Here is a 21,266-nt window from a genome sequence, read left to right on the forward strand (position 1 = left end):
AAAGATGGAATATATAATTTAACTCTGACTTGTGTGTGGTTGGCTCTCTCTCTCTTCATTGAGTAATACAGGAAATTACCACGACACATGCACTGTAAACTGTGGGACTTTATATAGACAGGTGTGTGCCTCTCCAAATCATGTCTAATCAATTGAATTTACAACAAGTGGACTTCATTCACGCTGGAGAAACATCTCAAGGGTGATCAATGGAATCAGGATGCATCTGAGCTCCATTTCGAGTCTCATAGCAAAGGGTCTGAATACTTAAGTAAATTCATTTGCAAAAATGTTTACAAACCTGTTTTTGGTTTGTCATTATGTGGTATTGTGATGTCATTATGGGGTATTGTGTGTAGATTGATGAGGGGAAAAATATTCAATTTTAGAATAAGGCTGTAAAGTAACTAAATGTGGAAAAAGTGAAGGGGTCTGAATACTTAACGAATGCACTGTATACCACTGGCGGAGTTTTCTACCTCTGGCAGAGTTTTCTACCACTGGCAGAGTTTTCTACCTCTGGGAGAGTTTTCTACCACTGGCGGAGTTTTCTACCTCTGGCAGAGTTTTCTACCTCTGGCAGAGTTTTCTACCGCTGGCAGAGTTTTCTACCTCTGGCAGAGTTTTCTACCTCTGGCAGAGTTTTCTACCTCTGGCAGAGTTTTCTACCGCTGGCAGAGTTTTCTACCACTGGCAGAGTTTTCTACCTCTGGCAGAGTGCAGAGTTTTCTACCACTGGCAGAGTTTTCTACCTCTGGCAGAGTGCAGAGTTTTCTACCACTGGCAGAGTTTTCTACCACTGGCAGAGTTTTCTACCGCTGGCAGAGTTTTCTACCGCTGGCAGAGTTTTCTACCGCTGGCAGAGTTTTCTACCGCTGGCAGAGTTTTCTACCGCTGGCAGAGTTTTCTACCTCTGGCAGAGTTTTCTACCTCTGGCAGAGTTTTCTACCACTGGCAGAGTTTTCTACCTCTGGCAGAGTGCAGAGTTTTCTACCTCTGGCAGAGTTTTCTACCACTGGCAGAGTTTTCTACCGCTGGCAGAGTTTTCTATCTCTGGCAGAGTTTTCTACCGCTGGCAGAGTTTTCTACCGCTGGCAGAGTTTTCTACCACTGGCAGAGTTTTCTACCACTGGCAGAGTTTTCTACCTCTGGCAGAGTTTTCTACCACTGGCAGAGTTTTCTACCTCTGGCAGAGTTTTCTACCGCTGGCAGAGTTTTCTACCGCTGGCAGAGTTTTCTACCGCTGGCAGAGTTTTCTACCACTGGCAGAGTTTTCTATCTCTGGCAGAGTTTTCTACCTCTGGCAGAGTTTTCTACCACTGGCAGAGTTTTCTACCACTGGCAGAGTTTTCTATCTCTGGCAGAGTTTTCTACCTCTGGCAGAGTTTTCTACCACTGGCAGAGTTTTCTACCACTGGCAGAGTTTTCTATCTCTGGCAGAGTTTTCTACCTCTGGCAGAGTTTTCTACCACTGGCAGAGTTTTCTATCTCTGGCAGAGTTTTCTACCTCTGGCAGAGTTTTCTACCGCTGGCAGAGTTTTCTACCGCTGGCAGAGTTTTCTATCTCTGGCAGAGTTTTCTACCTCTGGCAGAGTTTTCTACCACTGGCAGAGTTTTCTGAATACTTAACGAATGCACTGTATACAGCTGGCAGAGTTTTCTACCATTGGCAGTTTTGTACACAGTCACGTGATACGTGGTATAGAAAAGTCCAATCTTAGGAGAGTAGATGGGAGGCACTATACTGTGTGTCTGCAGGTGTCTATCTGGTCAAAACCACTGATACAGGTGCCCCTCCACCCTCTGGCGGGATGGATCATGTCTACAGAGAAACCTAGATTCAAATACTTAGATTTGTGTGTATTGGGTTGTGAAATTGTTAGATATTACTGCACTGTCGGAGCTAGAACCACAAGCATTTCACTACACCCCCAATAACATCTGCTAAACACGTGTATGTGACCAATAAAATGTGATTCGATATTGATTTTCAATAAATGTCCTATTTACCCAAAGAGCTTTTGGCAGGGGTCAAAATGACTCCAAAGGATTTGAATTTGTTAGAAGTCCATATTGATACAGAAACACTAAACCATGATTTAGATTCATTAAGAACAAGTTGACTGACAAAGTCATTAAAAAATGGAAGAATTGAATAAACCACATTTTGGCTATGATCAAAGATATGCCTCTGGGGTCAAAATGATCCATGTCAGAAGTATAGTTCAATGCAAATATGTAGTGGGTGTAACGTTTGTTTTAAACTCTCACTCATTAAACACGAATCAATCAACACATGCTTCTCTTTGAACGACTTAATATAATATTAAACTTTTATGAAATAAATGAAAAATAAACTTTTGGTTCCTCAACTGCGTTTCCCACTCCAGTCAGCAGATGGCGATGTGCGTCTTTCAGGTTCAGGCGATGCTGCCAGTGTGACGTATAATCTAGTGGACGGGACGCTTCTTCAACAACAACAGCTAGTCAGACACCTCGGTAGCTTTCGAGCAAACATAGCTACAACATTCACCCGCTTTACACTGTTTTGGTGTATATTAGTCGCTGTGTATTAAACACACTTCTGTCTTATGTACTTGTTGGCCCATTTAATTATATATTTACGTTATTTGTCAGCTAGCTTGTTTGCTAAGTTAGCTTTGAACTAGGCTAGTCGCTAATGCTAGCTAGCTAACATTTCCGACCATGAGTTCACTAAGTTACTCTCCTCCTGATAAAGATGAGGAGGTCTGCTGGACGGAGAAAGAAGTTCTCGTTAAAGAGGAAGAGAAATATGTTGCAATACAAAATCAAGTAGATGGTGAGGATGTTACCGTGAAGGAAGAAGAGAAAGACGTTACGATGAAAGAAGAAGAAGACGCGTTCAGAGTGAAAGAGGAGGAGGATGTTACAGTAAAAGAAGAGGAGAAGGATGTGAAAGAGGAGGACGCAGTTTTTGGTGTGAAAGAGGAGGAGGGGGAGATTACTGTCACATTGGAGGAAGAAGACGAGGTTGGAGATCTGTTTAACACCAGTAAGTACCGTCTCTGCAGTCGTTGAACCAATATGCAGTAAAGGGGTTCTACACTTTAATGTTGTTCTGTAGAAATGGCTGAAGCTACACTGTAACGTGTAGAACATCAAGAGTGGACCATCAACAAAACGTTAACAATTCATCAAATGCATCCAATGACAATGCCTGAAATACTGTAGTCCTCAATATCTCCTATTAGATTAGCCCAATATGTAGTCTTAAAGGGGCAATCAGTAGTTGTTACATCCATTTTGGGACTTATACATTAATGATATGTACCCATTGTTTCTTGAAGAATTCACTTATAAATGCCTCATGAGCTTAGTTCAACTGTTGTACCCCATCAGAACCCAAACTATGAGCTTTTTTTACTCCAATGTTTATAATTAAATGTAAACAAACTCTGTATATCCGGAAACCATGATTAATCGATTTATTTGAGTCTCAAGCATTTCTAAAACATTTTAACATTTTCATTTAATTCTTTAAAAAAAATCTAATTTATAATAAGTAACGTAACAAAATGTGTAAAAAGGGAAGCGGCCTGAACTTAATGAATGCACTAGGGCCCCAACTAAAAACAATCTTGGGTCAACCAAGAGTCTTTTCTTTCTACCAACCAATTGGTAGAAATGTTATGTGTATTTTTCCATATATAGACACACCCCATGTGTTTTAATTAAATCAACTATATGTACTGAACTGGTCTGATGCTTTAAGCACGCTGTTTGATTAAATAATTAAGACACACAAATGACTCGGGAGCCAGAGATCAAGATAGCCTAACCATCAGAAAAAAACTCTTCCTCCTCCCGCTGCTGCTGGCCTTTGTGAATTCTGACGTTATGCTCCTATAGTTTCTGTCAAACTCCAAGCAGGCTGTCATGTGTTTTTTACTGAGGAGTGGCTTCCGTCTGGCCACTCTACCATAAAGGCCTGATTGTTGGAGTGCTGCAGAGATGGTTGTCCTTCTGAAAAGTTCTCCCATCTCCACAGAGGAACTCTGGAGCGCTGTCAGAGTGACCATCAGGTTTTTGGTCACCTCCCTGACCAAGGCCCTTCTCCCCCAATCGCCCGGTTTGGCCAGGTGACTAGGAAGAGTATTACATTTTAAAATGATGGAGAACTGTGTTCTTGGGGACCTTCAATGCTGCAGAATTGTTTTGGTACCCTTCCCCAGATCTGTGCCTCGACATAATCCTGTCTTGGAGCTCTACGGACAATTCCTTCGACCTCATTGCTTGTTTTTTTCTCTGACATGCACTGTCAACTGTGGGACCTTATATAGACAGGTGTGTGTCTTTCCAAATCATATCCAATCAATTGAATTTACCACAGGTGGACTCTGAACAAGTTGTAGATACATCTCAAGGATGATTAATGGAAACAAGATGCACCTGAAAGCAATTTCGAGTCTCATAGCAAAGGGTCTGAATACTTATGTAAATAAGTTATTTCTGTTTATTATCTGTTGTCATTCTGGGCTATTGATGACACCCCTCTGAAACAAGATAGCCTAACCATCAGAAAAACTTCTTCTTTAGCCTACTCCTCCCGCTGCTGCTGGCCTTCGTAAATTCTGATGTTATGCTCCTATAGTTTCTGGTAATAGGCTACACCTGCAGTCGTTATGCTCCTATAGTTTCTGGTAATAGGCTACACCAGCAGTCGTTATGCTCCTATAGTTTCTGGTAATAGGCTACACCAGCAGTCGTTATGCTCCTATAGTTTCTGGTAATAGGCTACACCAGCAGTCGTTATGCTCCTATAGTTTCTGGTAATAGGCTACACCAGCAGTCGTTATGCTCCTTTAGTTTCTGGTAATAGATTACACTAGCAGTCGTTATGCTCCTATAGTTTCTGGTAATGGGCTATACCAGCAGTCGTTATGCTCCTATAGTTTCTGGTAATAGGCTACACCAGCAGTCGTTATGCTCCTATAGTTTCTGGTAATAGGCTACACCTGCAGTCGTTATGCTCCTATAGTTTCTGGTAATAGATTACACCAGCAGTCGTTCTGCTCCTATAGTTTCTGGTAATAGGCTACACCAGCAGTCGTTATGCTCCTATAGTTTCTGGTAATAGGCTACACCAGCAGTCGTTATGCTCCTATAGTTTCTGGTAATAGGCTACACCAGCAGTTATTATGCTCCTATAGTTTCTGGTAATAGACCACACCAGCAGTCGTTATGCTCCTATAGTTTCTGGTAATAGGCTACACCTGCAGTCGTTATGCTCCTATAGTTTCTGGTAATAGACTACACCTGCAGTCGTTATGCTCCTATGGTTTCTGGTAATAGACTACACCTGCAGTCAGCAACTTTTTCCATTTCTTGCCAATTTCTCTGACCATTTCTACTAATCTGGTGCCAGTTAGGATTTTCATATTCACATTTTACTGGAACAGTTTCATTTAATTTATAATAGTAATAATAATTATAATAGTCTTTATCTCAACATCATTATCTGTGATTAATCTACATTCTATCTAAATGAAAATTATACAAATCTAAAAGTAACTTTTATTGCCATTGCCAACTATGTAAAAATAGCCTACATGAAACCAACAAACAAAAACATTTGCAGCCTGCAAGTAGAAAATATCCTGATTTAAAAATAAATATCCTATAAATCACATTGCCTGCACATGGCCTGTCAACAACGAACTTGAAACATTCTATCAACTATCAACTGGGTCCTCCAAAACTTGCAACATTGTATAAAATATTCTGGGCCCTCAGTTTCCTGCACCAGTGAGTTCTGGACAGACACAGCTGTCGTCTATTTGTGCAAAGGATAAGAAGTAATCAGGTATTTTATAACATTTCCACTGGATCAGAGTATTATATTTTTCCCTTTAATGCTGAGTGGTTATCGAAAGGGCGAGAGCTGGAAATAATTTACAAATACTTTGAGCAACTATTGTCATTCGTAATGGATTCTAATAAGACTTTCTTTACCTGCTGTTTGAGGTGAAGAAAAAATTAGTTGGAGAAGCTGAATAATTTTTTTGTTGAGAAGCTCCACAACTCATTAGTGGTGGTGCGTTAAGACAATCTGAAATACTATCAGACATCCCCAAATAGGCACATTTTATAGGCCTACATTTGTGCTCAGTCCAGGTTGACTAGTCCTACTTCTATATGTGTAATCAGGTGTGCGTCCTTACTCAATGCTGACAGGAGTGTTTCAAACAAAAGACAATGGATAAATTGACAAAACTGACGCATCTTGCGGGGTCAGGTCTGGGTGATCTGCCAGGGGTCGTTTCATTTAGTATCCGTTTGGGTCTGCATGGGGAATGAATCTATTTCTCCATAGTATGTTGTACCTAGTTTCCCTCCTTCAGGGAACAGTAGTTATAGTCATAACATGTGGATTTAATAGTATGTTGTACCTAGTTTCCCTCCTTCAGGGAACAGTAGTTATAGTCATAACATGTGGATTTAATAGTATGTTGTACCTAGTTTCCCTCCTTCAGGGAACAGTAGTTATAGTCATAACATGTGGATTTAATAGTATGTTGTACCTAGTTTCCCTCCTTCAGGGAACAGTAGTTATAGTCATAACATGTGGATTTAATAGTATGTTGTACCTAGTTTCCCTCCTTCAGGGAACAGTAGTTATAGTCATAGCGTTACGCTTGTCATATGATGAACTTCAACTTAAATAAGGGATCTTGCTGTCGGACAGTTTTTTTGTATTCTGAAATGCACTCGAACTATATATAATTTAGTGGCTCCTTATGTTATGCTGGGAAAACAGTTTTCATGGGCACAGAAATACTAAATCATTTCAGAGTTTGCTAAATCCAATGGTTTTTAACAGAGTCATCTTGTAATCCAAGATGGCGTAGCATTAAGACGTGTTTGTTGTAAATGGTTTGTTTTTTTTGCTTTTTTTGTATATATTGCAATATATTTAAATCTTTTTTAAATTAAACATACCTTCCGGCAACCCGCCTCACCCATTATGATACGAATCTGCTATTTTTTTTTAGACCTTATAGCTAGAACCTCCATCAGTAGCTAACCAGCTAATTAGCTACTAGATATTTAGTCATTGTTAGCCACTGCTAGCAGCCTTTACCTTTTTAACTCAGACACCAGCCGCTTTTAGCCTGGATAATACCTGCCAGTCTACACAGCGCGATATCAACCCTGAGCATATCGGACTGTTTTTCTCCACTACATCACCGTATTCCTGCCGTATGCTCTGGACCATTACACCGGATAATCGCAGCTAGCTAGCTGCCACCGAGTGGCCCAGCCCCGAAGCTAGCCTTGAGCCAGGCCCATCTCCCGGCCTTCTCAGTGGACCCTATGATCACTCGGCTACACAGCTGATGCCTCCCAGACTCTTCACTAAGACGACTAGAAGCCACTACATCACCAGATTCCTGCCGTAAGTTCTGGACCTTTGCACCGGATTGGCTACAGTGGCTAACGCCCTTGTCCGGAAGCTAGCACCAGTTAGCCTCGAGCCAGGCGCATCTCCCGGCTAGCGTAGTAATGACTACCTAACGGCTTCCCTGGTTCATATATTGCTGTTCACTGGACCCTATAATCACTTGGCTACATAGCTGATGCCTGCTGGACTGTTCATTAATCACGGGTCTCCATTTTGTTTATTTTGTTTCTGTCAGCCCCAACCTCGAACTCGGCCCTGTGTGTAGTTAACTGACCCTCTCTGCCCATTCATCGCCATTTTACCTGTTGCTGTTGTCTTAGCTGATTAACTGTTGTCTTACCCGTTGTTGTCTTAGCTAGCTCTCACAATCAACACCTGTGATTGCTTTATGTCTCATTTTATGTCTCTCTCTAATGTAACTATGCCTTGAATACTGTTGTTTAGGTTAGTTATCATTGTTTTATTTTACTGTGGAGCCCCGAGTCATGCCTCAGAGAACTCTTTTGTCCCACCTCCCACACATGCGGTGATCTCACCTATCATAACTGGTGCCTCCAGAGATGCAACCTCTCTTATCATCACTCAATGCCTAGGTTTACCTCCACTGTTCTCACACCCTACCATACCCCTGTCTGTACATTATGTCTTGAATCTATCCTACCACGCCCAGAAATCTGCTCCCTTTATTCTCTGTTCACAACGCACTAGACGACCAGTTCTGATAGCCTTTAGCCGTACCATCATCCTACTCCTCTGTTCCTCGGGTGATGTAGAGGTTACCCCAGGCCCTGTGTGTCCCCAGGCGCTCACATGTTGATGTTCTGACTATCCCGGTTTCCGAGCTGGTCACATCAGCCACGCTCAAGGTACTAAACGATATCATATCCACCATCGATACAAGACAGTACTGTGCAGCCGTCTTCATCGACCTGGCCAAGGCGTTCGACTCAACAGCCGGTAAGAACAACCGATCAATCAACAACCGATCGCTGCCCACACCAGCCCGACTAGCATCACTACTCTGGACGGTTCTGACTTAGAATATGTGGACAACTATAATCTCTCCTTCCAGACTAATATTTAGCTTCTCCAATCCAAAATTAAATCTAGAACCGGCTTCCTATTTCGCAAACAAAGCCTCCTTCACTCACGCTGCCAAACCTACCCTCGTAAAACGGACTATCCTACCGATCCTTGACTTCGGCGATGTCATTTACAAAATAGCCTCCAACGCTCTACTCAGCAAACTGGATGCAGTCCTTCACAGTGCCATCCGTTTTGTCACCAATGCCCCATATACCACCCACCACTGTGAACTGTATGCTCTTGTCAGCTATCCCTCGCTACATATTCATTGCCAAACCCACTGGCTCCAGGTCATCTATAAGTCTTTGCTAGGTAAAGTCCCCCATTATCTCAGCTCGCTGATCAGCATAGCAACACCTCCTTTGGCCACCTTTCCTTCCAGTTCTCTGCTGCCAATGACTGGAACGAATTGCAAAAATCGCTGAAGTTGGAGACTTATATCTCCCTCACGAACTTTAAGCATCAGCTATCTGAGCAGCTTACCGATCGCTGCAGCTGTACACAGCCCATCTGTAAATAGCCCATCCAACTGCCTACCTCATCCCCATGTTTTTATTTACTTTTTTGCTCTTTTGCACACCAGTATTTCTACTTGCACATCATCTGCACATCTATCACTCCAGTGTTAATTTGCTAAATTGTAGTTACTTTGCTACTATGGCCTATTTATTGCCTTACCTCCTAACTCCATTTGCACACACTGTATATAGATTTTTCTATTGTGTTATTGACTGTACGTTTGTTTATCCCACGTGTAAATCTGTGTTGTTTTTGTCCCACTGCTTTGCTTTATCTTGGCCAAGTCGCAGTTGTAAATGAGAACTTGTTCTCAACTGGCCTACCTGGTTAAATAAAGGTGAAATAAGAAAAAAATAAAATAAATAATCTTAACTTTATTGACAACACCTAAATGGATACTGTCATTAATGTGATTCTTCAATAATTACACATAAATCTTAATAGTGTAGCTGTTTAGTTAGTCACATGTTCAACTATCATCAGCTGATCTAGGAAATCATTTTCTGAATGACAGTCAAATGACAAACATCACGACATGCAACAACAACCAAAGTGCTTCTTCATTCATTACTCTGGTAAAGACAGTTATGCCGTGCTCCACGTTGGATCCAACATCCCTAACAAATTGTTTATAATGTTATTGTTTGCTTGATTTACTGTAGAGTCTCGTTAGTCTGTTTGCACACAGAGATACTTTGCTCATAATGTGTAGAGAACTGTTCCTTGATGGATAGGCTATTGTACAACACACAGAGCTATTTTCCTTTATTTGTTGTTTGGTGATGTTATGGGTCCTAGAGTAGGTCTATGTTAGGTGAAGTTATGGGTCCTACAGTAGGTCTGTTATTGTTATGGGTCCTACAGTAGGTCTATGTTATTGTTAGGTAATGTTATGGGTCCTACAGTAGGTCTACTTCTTCGTTCATTACAGGTATATTTGTTGTTAGGTGAAGTTATGGGCCAATTTGGCAAACAGTGTACAAACCCTCATTGTCAGGTTGATGGAAAAGACAAAGAGCATTTTACTGGTTGAAGTGTTTTTTAAATAGAAAGCGGTTGATTTGCGATGATGACACAAACATTATATTAAGCAGGACATTCAAACGAGCCTTACAATTATAATCCAAAGTAGTGTGAAATGTACTCATAAGCAACCTGGAAATGGAGGTTACTCCCCTGAGTTTTCCCCCTTTCACATTTAGAATACATTGTGAAAAACTAAAATCTTTGCTCGACATTTTTGCTCCTGGCAAATATACTACATCCATAACTAGTGGTTTCCTCATTACCAGATATACTACATCCATAACTAGTGGTTTCCTCATTACCAGATACACTACATCCATAACTAGTGGTTTCCTCATTACCAGATATACTACATCCATAACTAGTGGTTTCCTCATTACCAGATATACTACATCCATAACTAGTGGTTTCCTCATTACCAGATATACTACATCCATAACTAGTGGTTTCCTCATTACCAGATATACTGCATCCATAACTAGTGGTTTCCTCATTACCAGATATACTACAGCCATAACTAGTGGTTTCCTCATTAGCAGATATACTACATCCATAACTAGTGGTTTCCTCATTACCAGATATACTACATCCATAACTAGTGGTTTCCTCATTACCAGATATACTACATCCATAACTAGTGGTTTCCTCATTACCAGATATACTGCATCCATAACTAGTGGTTTCCTCATTACCAGATATACTACAGCCATAACTAGTGGTTTCCTCATTAGCAGATATACTACATCCATAACTAGTGGTTTCCTCATTACCAGATATACTACATCCATAACTAGTGGTTTCCTCATTACCAGATATACTGCATCCATAACTAGTGGTTTCCTCATTACCAGATATACTATAGCCATAACTAGTGGTTTCCTCATTAGCAGATATACTACATCCATAACTAGTGGTTTCCTCATTACCAGATATACTACATCCATAACTAGTGGTTTCCTCATTACCAGATATACTACATCCATAACTAGTGGTTTCCTCATTACCAGATATACTGCATCCATAACTAGTGGTTTCCTCATTACCAGATATACTACAGCCATAACTAGTGGTTTCCTCATTAGCAGATATACTACATCCATAACTATCGGTTTCCTCATAAGCTGGGAGGAGTTTCTACAACCAAATTGCATTTGCATCTCCTTCGTGCCGCAATTTTATTAAACACAGAAAGGGGCATGTATTGGAGACCAAAAGTCATCTGTCACACTGCTTAGAGTTTCAACAACATGAATAACTTATTTATATTCTACAATCTTAGATGTTACTACTAATGTGAAAACAAGACCAAATATGACTATTCTTGCTCCTTTTAAGACAATTGTCAAATAATTTTAACATTCATTACAGACATCAATTGTTGTACAACATCATGGCTATGCTGTTGGCGTCACCTTTTACATTTACATTTACATTTAAGTCATTTAGCAGACGCTCTTATCCAGAGCGACTTACAAATTGGATTACCGCTGTTGTGGGCCTTTAATCATCTGTCTGATTTTGTTGTTCACACAGGAGAGAGACGGGACTATCGTGGGTCCTCTGGGGAGCCTCAACAACCTCATGATGCTGACGAGGCAGAGAAGAATCTCTCCACATCAGAACTCCTCCAGAAACACCAGCAGAGACCCACAGGGAAGAAATCTCATTGCTGCTCTGACTGTGGGAAAGGTTGCAAATCTTCATCAGAACTTAAAATACACCAGCGAGTACACACAGGAGAGATACCTTATAGCTGTGATCAATGTGGGAAGAGTTTTACTACATCAAGCCATCTGACAGTACACCAGAGAACACACACAGGAGAGAAACCTTATAGCTGTGATCAATGTGGGAAGAGTTTTACTACATCAAGCCATCTGACAGTACACCAGAGAATACACACAGGAGAAAAACCTTATAGCTGTGGTCAATGTGGAATGAGTTTTACTGCATCAAATCATCTGATTCGACACCAGAGAACACACACAGGAGAGAAACCTTATAGCTGTGATCAATGTGGGAAGAGTTTTGGTCAATCTAGCAATCTGACAGTGCACCAGAGAACTCACACAGGAGAGAATTCTTATAGCTGTGGTCAATGTGGGAAGAGTTTTACTACATCTGGCTCTCTGACTCTACACCAGAGAATACACACAGGAGAGAAACCTTATAGCTGTGGTCAATGTGGGAAGAGTTTTGGTCGATCTGACCAGCTGACATCACACCAGAGAACACACACAGGAGAGAAACCTTACAGCTGTGATCAATGTGGGAAGAGTTTTACTACATCTGGCAATCTGACTCTACACCAGAGAACACACACAGGAGAGAAATCTTATAGCTATGATCAGTGTGACAAGAGATACTCTGATAAAAGATCTCTGATCAAACATCAGAAAATACATACATGAATGAGTTATTTTGTGATATCAATGAATTAATGAATTAATTTTAATGATGTCAAATGTAGAATGTTTTAACATTGTAGTATGAGTATTTTGATGTCACAATGTAGAATGTTTTAACATTGTAGTATGAGTATTTTAAGGAGTTTCACAATGTAGAACCCGAATTCAATTGATTTCAGCGATATTTTATGATATGATATTAGCCTTGGGAAAAATCCAGGCTCTGAATTGAAAGAGTCACTTTTTGTTAAATCACATAAACAGTACTGACACAAAAAGAGCTGTGTTACACCATGTTGTTGACCCACTTGAATCAAAATGCAACACTTCTAAATGTAGCCAACTGTTTTCTACAAATTGTCCTCTAACCAGGGATGTACACATTATTCCTAGATTCCGTGTGGTTATTGAGCTGTTAGTTTTAACAGGACGTGCAACCTCATCTCCCTCTCGCACAATTGATTTCAACGTGATATCGATGAGTGATGACAAATAAGTGTTGCGTTCCTTTGTTTAGAGACCCCTAAATGTAAATGCATCACTCCCAAATGTAGCTGACTGTCTTCTGCAGGTTGTCCTCTAACCAGTGAGTTAAAATATATCTCCCATTTCCATTTGTTTTTTTAGTTGTTCGTTTCAACATCACGTACATCCTGATTTCCCCCCTAATCGATATCAGTGATTTATACATATTACTTTATGTTATATATTATACATACAATACATATGAACAAACATTTGGTTTTGATATTTCATATTTCCAATTCATGTAACATTTAGTAATCATAATTATTTATGCAATCAACTGACAATTTTCGGGTATAATTATATTGACGCTGTTGCCCTTCTTTTAGAATATCAGGGTTCATGTTCAGATGTGCCAACCCAAATGTACTAGAGAATTGGGGACTGGGTCTTCCTGTCTTTAAGTTTGGTGTGGGTTTTTCCTTTGTTTCCCTCTTCTTGGGCAGATTTAGTGGGACTCATGGGTGGTGTCTTTTATGTCCCAGTTGTTGTTACTAGTCAACTTTCAGTGACACCCCCATAGTGTCTTTGAGAACCCCTCCTAAAAAACAAGCTTATATTTTGGGTTGGATATTGCATCCAATTAGTGTTTTAATCAATGGCATTTCCTTAGAATGCTCATTGGTCTTTCAGTTGTTAATCTTCTGTTTGTTGTGTACCAAATATTTTTGTTTATTTTCATTGTTTTCTCCTGTGAAGCCATTATGTTGCATCCATGTCTGAAATGTACTGTATAAATAAAACTTGATTTGATTTCAACAAATGAACCCAATGACTGACCTATCAACAGACTCTTGGTCCATCTTAGTATGAAAAACAGTATCAATCCCACTTTTGCAGCCTGCTGAAGGCGTGGTGGAGTGTTAAACACCACCCCCGGCCGGGGGCTTGAGGTGGTCTCTCACAGCTCTGCTGGTGGAGTGGTAAACACCACCCCCGGCTCTACCAAGGGCTTGAGGTGGTCTCCCACAGCTCTGCTTATGTCATGTTCTGTGGCCTTGCCGTTCCATTTCTTGACTGCCCCTGCAACACAGAAAGAAACACATTTAGTCATATTATATAAAACATTCAAAGTAATGGATGTGGAGCATCTATGGCCTCAGTTACACCTGGCACCTAAATGTGACTTCTTCATTTGATCACTCCAAGCTGCATTCGGTTCAGATCTACCGGGATGGGCCTTTGACATAGTCTGGATGCAGTCAGGCCACTGAATATAAATAAGCAATGTAAAGAGATGGGGTGAATGAGTGGGGAAAAGTACATTTTACACAAATTACCTTCATAATATCAAAGAACAAATGTGTGTGCCTGAGGGGAAATAAACTTTCATACAGCCAAAAGGGGTGAGAAATTACACCAATACAATTTGCACTAACGTAAATAAACATAGATGATGGAACATATTCCCTTTTGCTTACGTGATGAACCACTAAGGGGACAAAAATATTTACCATCTAAACCATGTGTGACCTCTCACCTCTCTGGCTGTAGAAGTGTTCTTCCTAACCAGTCCCTCAACAGCTCTCTGACTGAGCTCTACCCTCACTGGGTCTTCAGAGGAGAGGAAGGCTGAGGAGGGATGGAAGGATGAATGGATCAGTCAGTCAATAAAGTGTCGAGCTGCTGTCTGACAAAATCACTATTTTAGTAGTTTATTAAAGTAAATAAGGCTTTATGACTGATGAATACTAACTATCAATCACTTAGATCATGTATTTTCAAGTAGCGATACATCTTTGGGACGTCCGTAGCCCGTTGAAGTTGACTTTTAAAATGGTTAAGTTAGGGGTTAAGGTTAGGGTTTAGGGTAGGGATGTCTCAAGAATCCCTAGAGAATACCCAAGAGTTAACTTGTTGTCTGAAAATAAAATGTACATTTTCCTCACCTGCGTCCAGTCAGCAGATGCCGCTTAGGCCGGCCGTTGTGACTCCGTCAAGAATTCAGCAGAGCAAGTTTGTATGAAGGTCTGGTTATTAAATGGGTACATAGTTCAATAGTAATATCCTCTAAAACGCTCTGGTGACAAACTTTGCTGCCCTGTTTCCAGTTGTCCACATGGCTGGGAGAACCTATTCAAGTAAGTAAATAGATTTTGGAAATGTAAAGAAACAACGATGTATTATTAGCTAACTAGCTACAGTGCAGGCTAACTCAAATGAGCTGCTAAATGAGCTAGCTAGTTGGCTAGCTAGCTATCTAACCAACTTCAAATACTTTATAGATAGATAGCTAAGTGAATAAAACAATCACCAGCTACTTAACTTCATATTAGCTAGCTATCTATTTATCACTGTAAAAAACAAACTCCAAATGCATTTGTAGGTAGCTAGCTAACAGCCATGGAGGAGGGTGAAAGGATAGCAGCCCCAACTGTCAGTGAGAGAGGAGGCTATTCTGGATAGGGAAGGTACTTTTGTGTAGTTCCTGTCCCTAGAAGTGAGGACGGAGATAATAGTAACATAATATTCAGTGTGGTGTAATTTGACTATAATGAAGTGTGTTTCTTGTGAGGTTTTCTGTCCTCAGATAAAGAGCGCTATGAAAGCCAGTCTACATATGAAGAGGTCCCAATGAAGAGCAGTGGTTCTCAGTCCTGGGGACTCAAAGAGGGGCACATTGTTGTTTTTGCCTCAGCACTGCACAGCTGATTCAAATGATCAACTCATTATCAAGCTTCAAGTGGTATTTATGTATTCATTTGTGATGTCATCCTTGATATGAACTCTGAGATTTCCATACCCAACTATAACACTTTCCATCAAGATAGAACTGCCAAAGGGGGAGGAGTTGCAATCTACTGCAGAGATAGCCTGCAAAGTTCTGTCATACTTTCCAAGTCTATGCCCAAACAGTTCGAACTTCTAATTTTAAAAATTAATCTCTCCAGAAATAAGTCTCTCACTGTTGCCGCCTGCTACCGACCCCCCTCAGCTCCCAGCTGTGCCCTGGACAACATCTGTGAATTGATCGCTCCCCATCTAGCTTCAGAGTTTGTTCTGTTAGGTGACCTAAACTGGGATATGCTTAACACCCCGGCAGTCCTACAATCTAAGCTTGATGCCCTCAATATCACACAAATCATCAAGGAACCCACCAGGTACAACCCTAAATCCGTAAACATGGGCACCCTAATAGACATCATCCTGACCAACTTGCCCTCCAAATACACCTCTGCTGTCTTCAATCAAGATCTCAGCGATCAATGCCTCATTGCCTGTATCCGCCACGGGTCCACGGTCAAACGACCACCCCTCATCACTGTCAAACGCTCCCTGAAACACTTCTGCGAGCAGGCCTTTCTAATCGACCTGGCCCGGGTATCCTGGAAGGATATTGACCTCATCCCGTCAGTTGAGGATGCCTGGTCATTCTTTAAAAGTTACTTCCTCACCATATTAGACAAGCATGCTCCGCTCAAAAAATGCAGAACCAAGAACAGATATAGCCCTTGGTTCACTCCAGACCTGACTGCCCTCGACCAGCACAAAAACATCCTGTGGCGAACTGCAATAGCATCGAAGAGCCCCCGTGATATGCAACTGTTCAGGGAAGTCAGCAACCAATACACGCAGTCAGTCAGGAAAGCAAAGGCCAGCTTTTTCAAGCAGAAATTTGCATCCTGTAGCTCTAACTCCAAAAAGTTCTGGGATACTGTAAAGTCCATGGAGAACAAGAGCACCTCCTCCCAGCTGCCCACTGCACTGAGGCTAGGTAACACGGTCACCACCGATAAATCCGTGATAATCGAAGACTTCAACAAGCATTTCTCAATGGCTGGCCATGCCTTCCTCCTGGCGACTCCAACCTTGGCCAACAGCCCCGCCCCCCCCCCGCTGCTACTCGCCCAAGCCTCCCAAGCTTCTCCTTTACCCAAATCCAGATAGCAGATGTTCTGAAAGAGCTGGAAAACCTGGACCCATACAAATCAGCTGGGCTTGACAATCTGGACCCCCTATTTCTGAAACTGTCCGCCGCCATTGTCGCACCCCCTATCACCAGCCTGTTCAACCTCTCCTTCGTATCATCTGAGATCCCCAAGGATTGGAAAGCTGCCGCGGTCATCCCCCTCTTCAAAGGGGGAGACACCCTGGACCCAAACTGTTACAGACCTATATCCATCCTGCCCTGCCTATCTAAGGTCTTCGAAAGCCAAGTCAACAAACAGATCACTGACCATCTCGAATCCCACCGTACCTTCTCCGCTGTGCAATCCGGTTTCCGAGCCGGTCATGGGTGCACCTCAGCCACGCTCAAGGTACTAAACGATATCATAACCGCCATCGATAAAAGACATTACTGTGCAGCCGTCTTCATCGACCTGGCCAAGGCTTTCGACTCTGTCAATCACCATATTCTTATCGGCAGACTCAGTAGCCTCGGTTTTTCTAATGACTGCCTTGCCTGGTTCACCAACTACTTTGCAGACAGAGTTCAGTGTGTCAAATCGGAGGGCATGTTGTCCGGTCCTCTGGCAGTCTCTATGGGGGTACCACAGGGTTCAATTCTCGGGCCGACTCTTTTCTCTGTATACATCAATGATGTTGCTCTTGCTGCGGGCGATTCCCTGATCCACCTCTACGCAGACGACACCATTCTATATACTTCCGGCCCTTCCTTGGACACTGTGCTATCTAACCTCCAAACGAGCTTCAATGCCATACAACACTCCTTCCGTGGCCTCCAACTGCTCTTAAACGCTAGTAAAACCAAATGCATGCTTTTCAACCGTTCGCTGCCTACACCCGCACGCCCGACTAGCATCACCACCCTGGACGGTTCCGACCTAGAATATGTGGACATCTATAAGTACCTAGGTGTCTGGCTAGACTGCAAACTCTCCTTCCAGACTCATATCAAACATCTCCAATCCAAAATCAAAGCAAGAATCGGCTTTCTATTCCGCAACAAAGCCTCCTTCACTCACGCCGCCAAACTTACCCTAGTAAAACTGACTATCCTACCGATCCTCGACTTCGGCGATGTCATCTACAAAATAGCTTCCAATACTCTGCTCAGCAAACTGGATGCAGTTTATCACAGTGCCATTCGTTTTGTTACTAAAGCACCTTATACGACCCACCACTGCGACCTGTATGCCCTAGTCGGCTGGCCCTCGCTACATGTTCGTTGTCAGACCCACTGGCTCCAGGTCATCTACAAGGCTATGCTAGGTAAAGTGCCGCCTTATCTCAGTTCACTGGTCACGATGGCTACACCCACCCGCAACACGCGCTCCAGCAGGTGTATCTCACTGATCATCCCTAAAGCTAAAACCTCATTTGGACGCCTTTCCTTCCAGTTCTCTGCTGCCTGCGACTGGAACGAATTGCAAAAATCTCTGAAGTTGGAGACTTTTATCTCCCTCAACAACTTTAAAAATCTGCTATCCGAGCAGCTAACCGATCGCTGCAGCTGTACATAGTCCATCTGTAAACTACCCACCCAATTTACCTACCTCACCCCCATACTGCTTTTATTTATTTACTTTTCTGCTCTTTTGCACACCAGTATCTCTTCTTGCACATGATCATCTGATGATTTATCACTCCAGTGTTAATCTGCTAAATTGTAATTATTCGATTTATTGCCTACCTCATGCCTTTTGCACACATTGTATATAGATTCTCTTTTTTTTCTACCATGTTATTGACTTGTTTATTGTTTACTCCATGTGTAACTCTGTGTTGTCTGTTCACACTGCTATGCTTTATCTTGGCCAGGTCGCAGTTGCAAATGAGAACTTGTTCTCAACTAGCCTACCTGGTTAAATAAAGGTGAAAAAAAAAAATCTGATGAAGATCATCAAAGGTTAGTGATTAATTTTATCTCTATTTGTGCTTTTTGTGACTCTTGTCTTTGGCCGTAAAAATGACTGTGTTTGTCTGTGATTCGGCGGTGACCTAACATAATCGTTTTTGGTGCTTTCGCTGTAAAGCCTATTTGAAATCGGACACTTTGGTGGGATTAACAACAAGATTACCTTTAAAATGGTATGAGATACATGTATGTATGAGGAATTTTAATTATGAGATTTCTGTTGTTTGAATTTGGCGCCATGCACTTTCACTGGCTGTTGTCATATCGATCCCGTTACCGGGATCTCAGCCATAAGAAGTTTTAAGCGAGCAGTGTGTCAAGAAGTGCAGTGTGGCTTGGCAGGGTCGTGTTTCGGGGATGCATGGCTCTCGATCTTCGCCTCTCCCCCGAGTCCGGAGGGGAGTTACAATTGGATTTCACGAAAAAGGGGTAAAAGTACAACAAAGTAATAATAATACGCTGGTACTGATTTTTCGATCACCTGGCAGATGTGTCAAACCATGTAAACACCTGCAAGACTTAAGTTAGAAGTGAATCCCCTGGCAGATGTGTCAAACCATGTAAATACCTGCAAGACTTAAGTTAGAAGTGAATCACCTGCCTGGACATCCTAAGAAGCACACAGAGACCTGAATTTTGAAGTCGGTTTTATAATACTTGTGAAAACTGACTTCAGGTTATTGAGGGATCTAGTCTAGATTAAACGTCATAGGAAGTTTGATCATGTGGAGGTTTCATTCAAGTCTGTTTAATTAAATAATATGTTTGTCTTTGACAGGAGAGAGACCAGACTCTCCTTCTGACAGCAGGAAGAGTCCTTCAGGGGAACCAGACCCAGAGACGTCCAAACCAGCAGTACGACATCACTGCTCCTTGTGTGGAAAGAGTTTTACTCAGTTAGTGAGCCTGAAAACACATAAGAGAATACACACAGAAGAGAAGCCTTACCGCTGCTCCTTGTGTGGAAAGAGTTATAGGTGGTTAGGGAGCGTGGAAAGGCATGAGAGGACACACACAGGAGAAAAGCCTTTCGAATGTTCCCATTGTGGAAATAATTTTGTCCAGTTAGGAAACCTGAACCAGCATGAGAGGACACACACAGGAAAAAAAGATGCACCACTGCTCCCAGTGGAAAGAGATTTACCCGGGTTAAGGTACCTAAAAAAGACTTGTGTTTTTGACTGAGAATGTGTGTTTTCTTTTGGACTGTCAAAATTGAGTTTACTTAGTGTAATGTTAGTGTACTGTTATTTCAAATTGCGACTAATCCATTGTCTGAAACGGTTAAAAACACGCTGAAAACATCCTAAATACATACTATATACCGCTGCAATCTACAACGTCATGTAAAAACAAGATGTCATGGAGGTTAAATAAAGTCTGCTTTATCAATGTAACATATTGTAACCCGTCCACTGTGGGGCGCTGTAGAGTCATAATATCCATAACAACTACAGGGGCCTGTTGCACAAAAGTAGAATTAAGACATCCGGGATAAATGACTCAGCTGAGCTCAATGAAGCCAAAACATGTGCGTCCAGGCTTAATTGGTTGCACAAAAACCAAGCCAGGATGAGCAGACACGGATTCATTAAGCCAGGTGAAACCAATCCTGGATAGGTGCGCGCTCACGGCTCACTCAAATAGACCCCGCCACAGATCACAGATTAACTGATTTACCATGGCAACTAGAGCCGCGTACTTTTCCCCGTCGGAAGCACAAATCCTCATGGAGGCATACGAGGAGGTAAAAGATATAATTAAGAAGAAAGGCAACACCGCCACAGTGATAAAGCAAAGAGAAAAAGCGTGGCAAAGTATTGCAGACCGCCTGAATGCGTAAGTAGTGCACAATTACACAGTCACCGCTCCGCTGAAACATCACAATTACAATTAAAATATTTAATTCACATCTCCAAAAATGCAGTTGTACTGTAATTATGAAACGGTTAAATTTTTAATTGAAATGCACTGCAGATATGAGTGAAATTGTGTAAAGTAACTCCATCACACTGTATAAAGCTATGATAAATTTTTTGATATTTTTACTGAAAACAAGACAAAAATACCAAGTAATTTTTTGCAGTGTGACTCCATTAAATGTGTGTGTGTGTGTGTGTGTGTGTGTGTGTGTGTGTGTGTGTGTGTGTGTGTGTGTGTGTGTGTGTGTGTGTGTGTGTAGATTAAACATGAACGGGCCAAAACGGACATGGCAGCAGGTCAAAATCAAATACAAGAACATTCTGCAGAATGGTATGGTCCCTGACTAATATTTAACAAAGCACAAGCATATATTGTACCCAGAAGGTGCCTGCTCACACATTGCCTGTACTGTTTTAGCAGTGAAAAAGAATACCCACAGACAAGGCACGGGTGGTGGGTCACCAAAGGCTGACCTTACCCCAGCAGAGGACATGGCCTTGGAGCTAAATAAAGG

General features: G+C 41.8%; 1 protein-coding gene across 4 annotated transcripts in view; it reads left to right on the forward strand.

Moving 5' to 3' along the window:
• Positions 1 to 21,266, forward strand: part of LOC129845749 (zinc finger protein ZFP2-like) — a 77,438-nt gene that overhangs the window by 49,549 nt on the left and 6,623 nt on the right. The window contains exons 1-2 of one of the 4 annotated variants that reach the window (XM_055913647.1): positions 2,467 to 3,034; positions 11,609 to 13,775. In XM_055913647.1, coding sequence (XP_055769622.1) covers positions 2,707 to 3,034; positions 11,609 to 12,486 — 1,206 coding nt within the window. In that variant the 5' untranslated portion in view covers positions 2,467 to 2,706 and the 3' untranslated portion in view covers positions 12,487 to 13,775. Of the gene's footprint in view, positions 1 to 2,466; positions 3,035 to 11,608; positions 13,776 to 15,334; positions 15,695 to 21,266 lie in introns of those variants that run through there. The other 3 variants (XR_008758100.1, XR_008758098.1, XM_055913648.1) reach the window with 3 other exon arrangements.

Source organism: Salvelinus fontinalis, unplaced genomic scaffold (assembly GCF_029448725.1).
Source record: "Salvelinus fontinalis isolate EN_2023a unplaced genomic scaffold, ASM2944872v1 scaffold_0359, whole genome shotgun sequence".
NCBI classification, from domain to species: Eukaryota; Metazoa; Chordata; class Actinopteri; order Salmoniformes; family Salmonidae; genus Salvelinus; species Salvelinus fontinalis.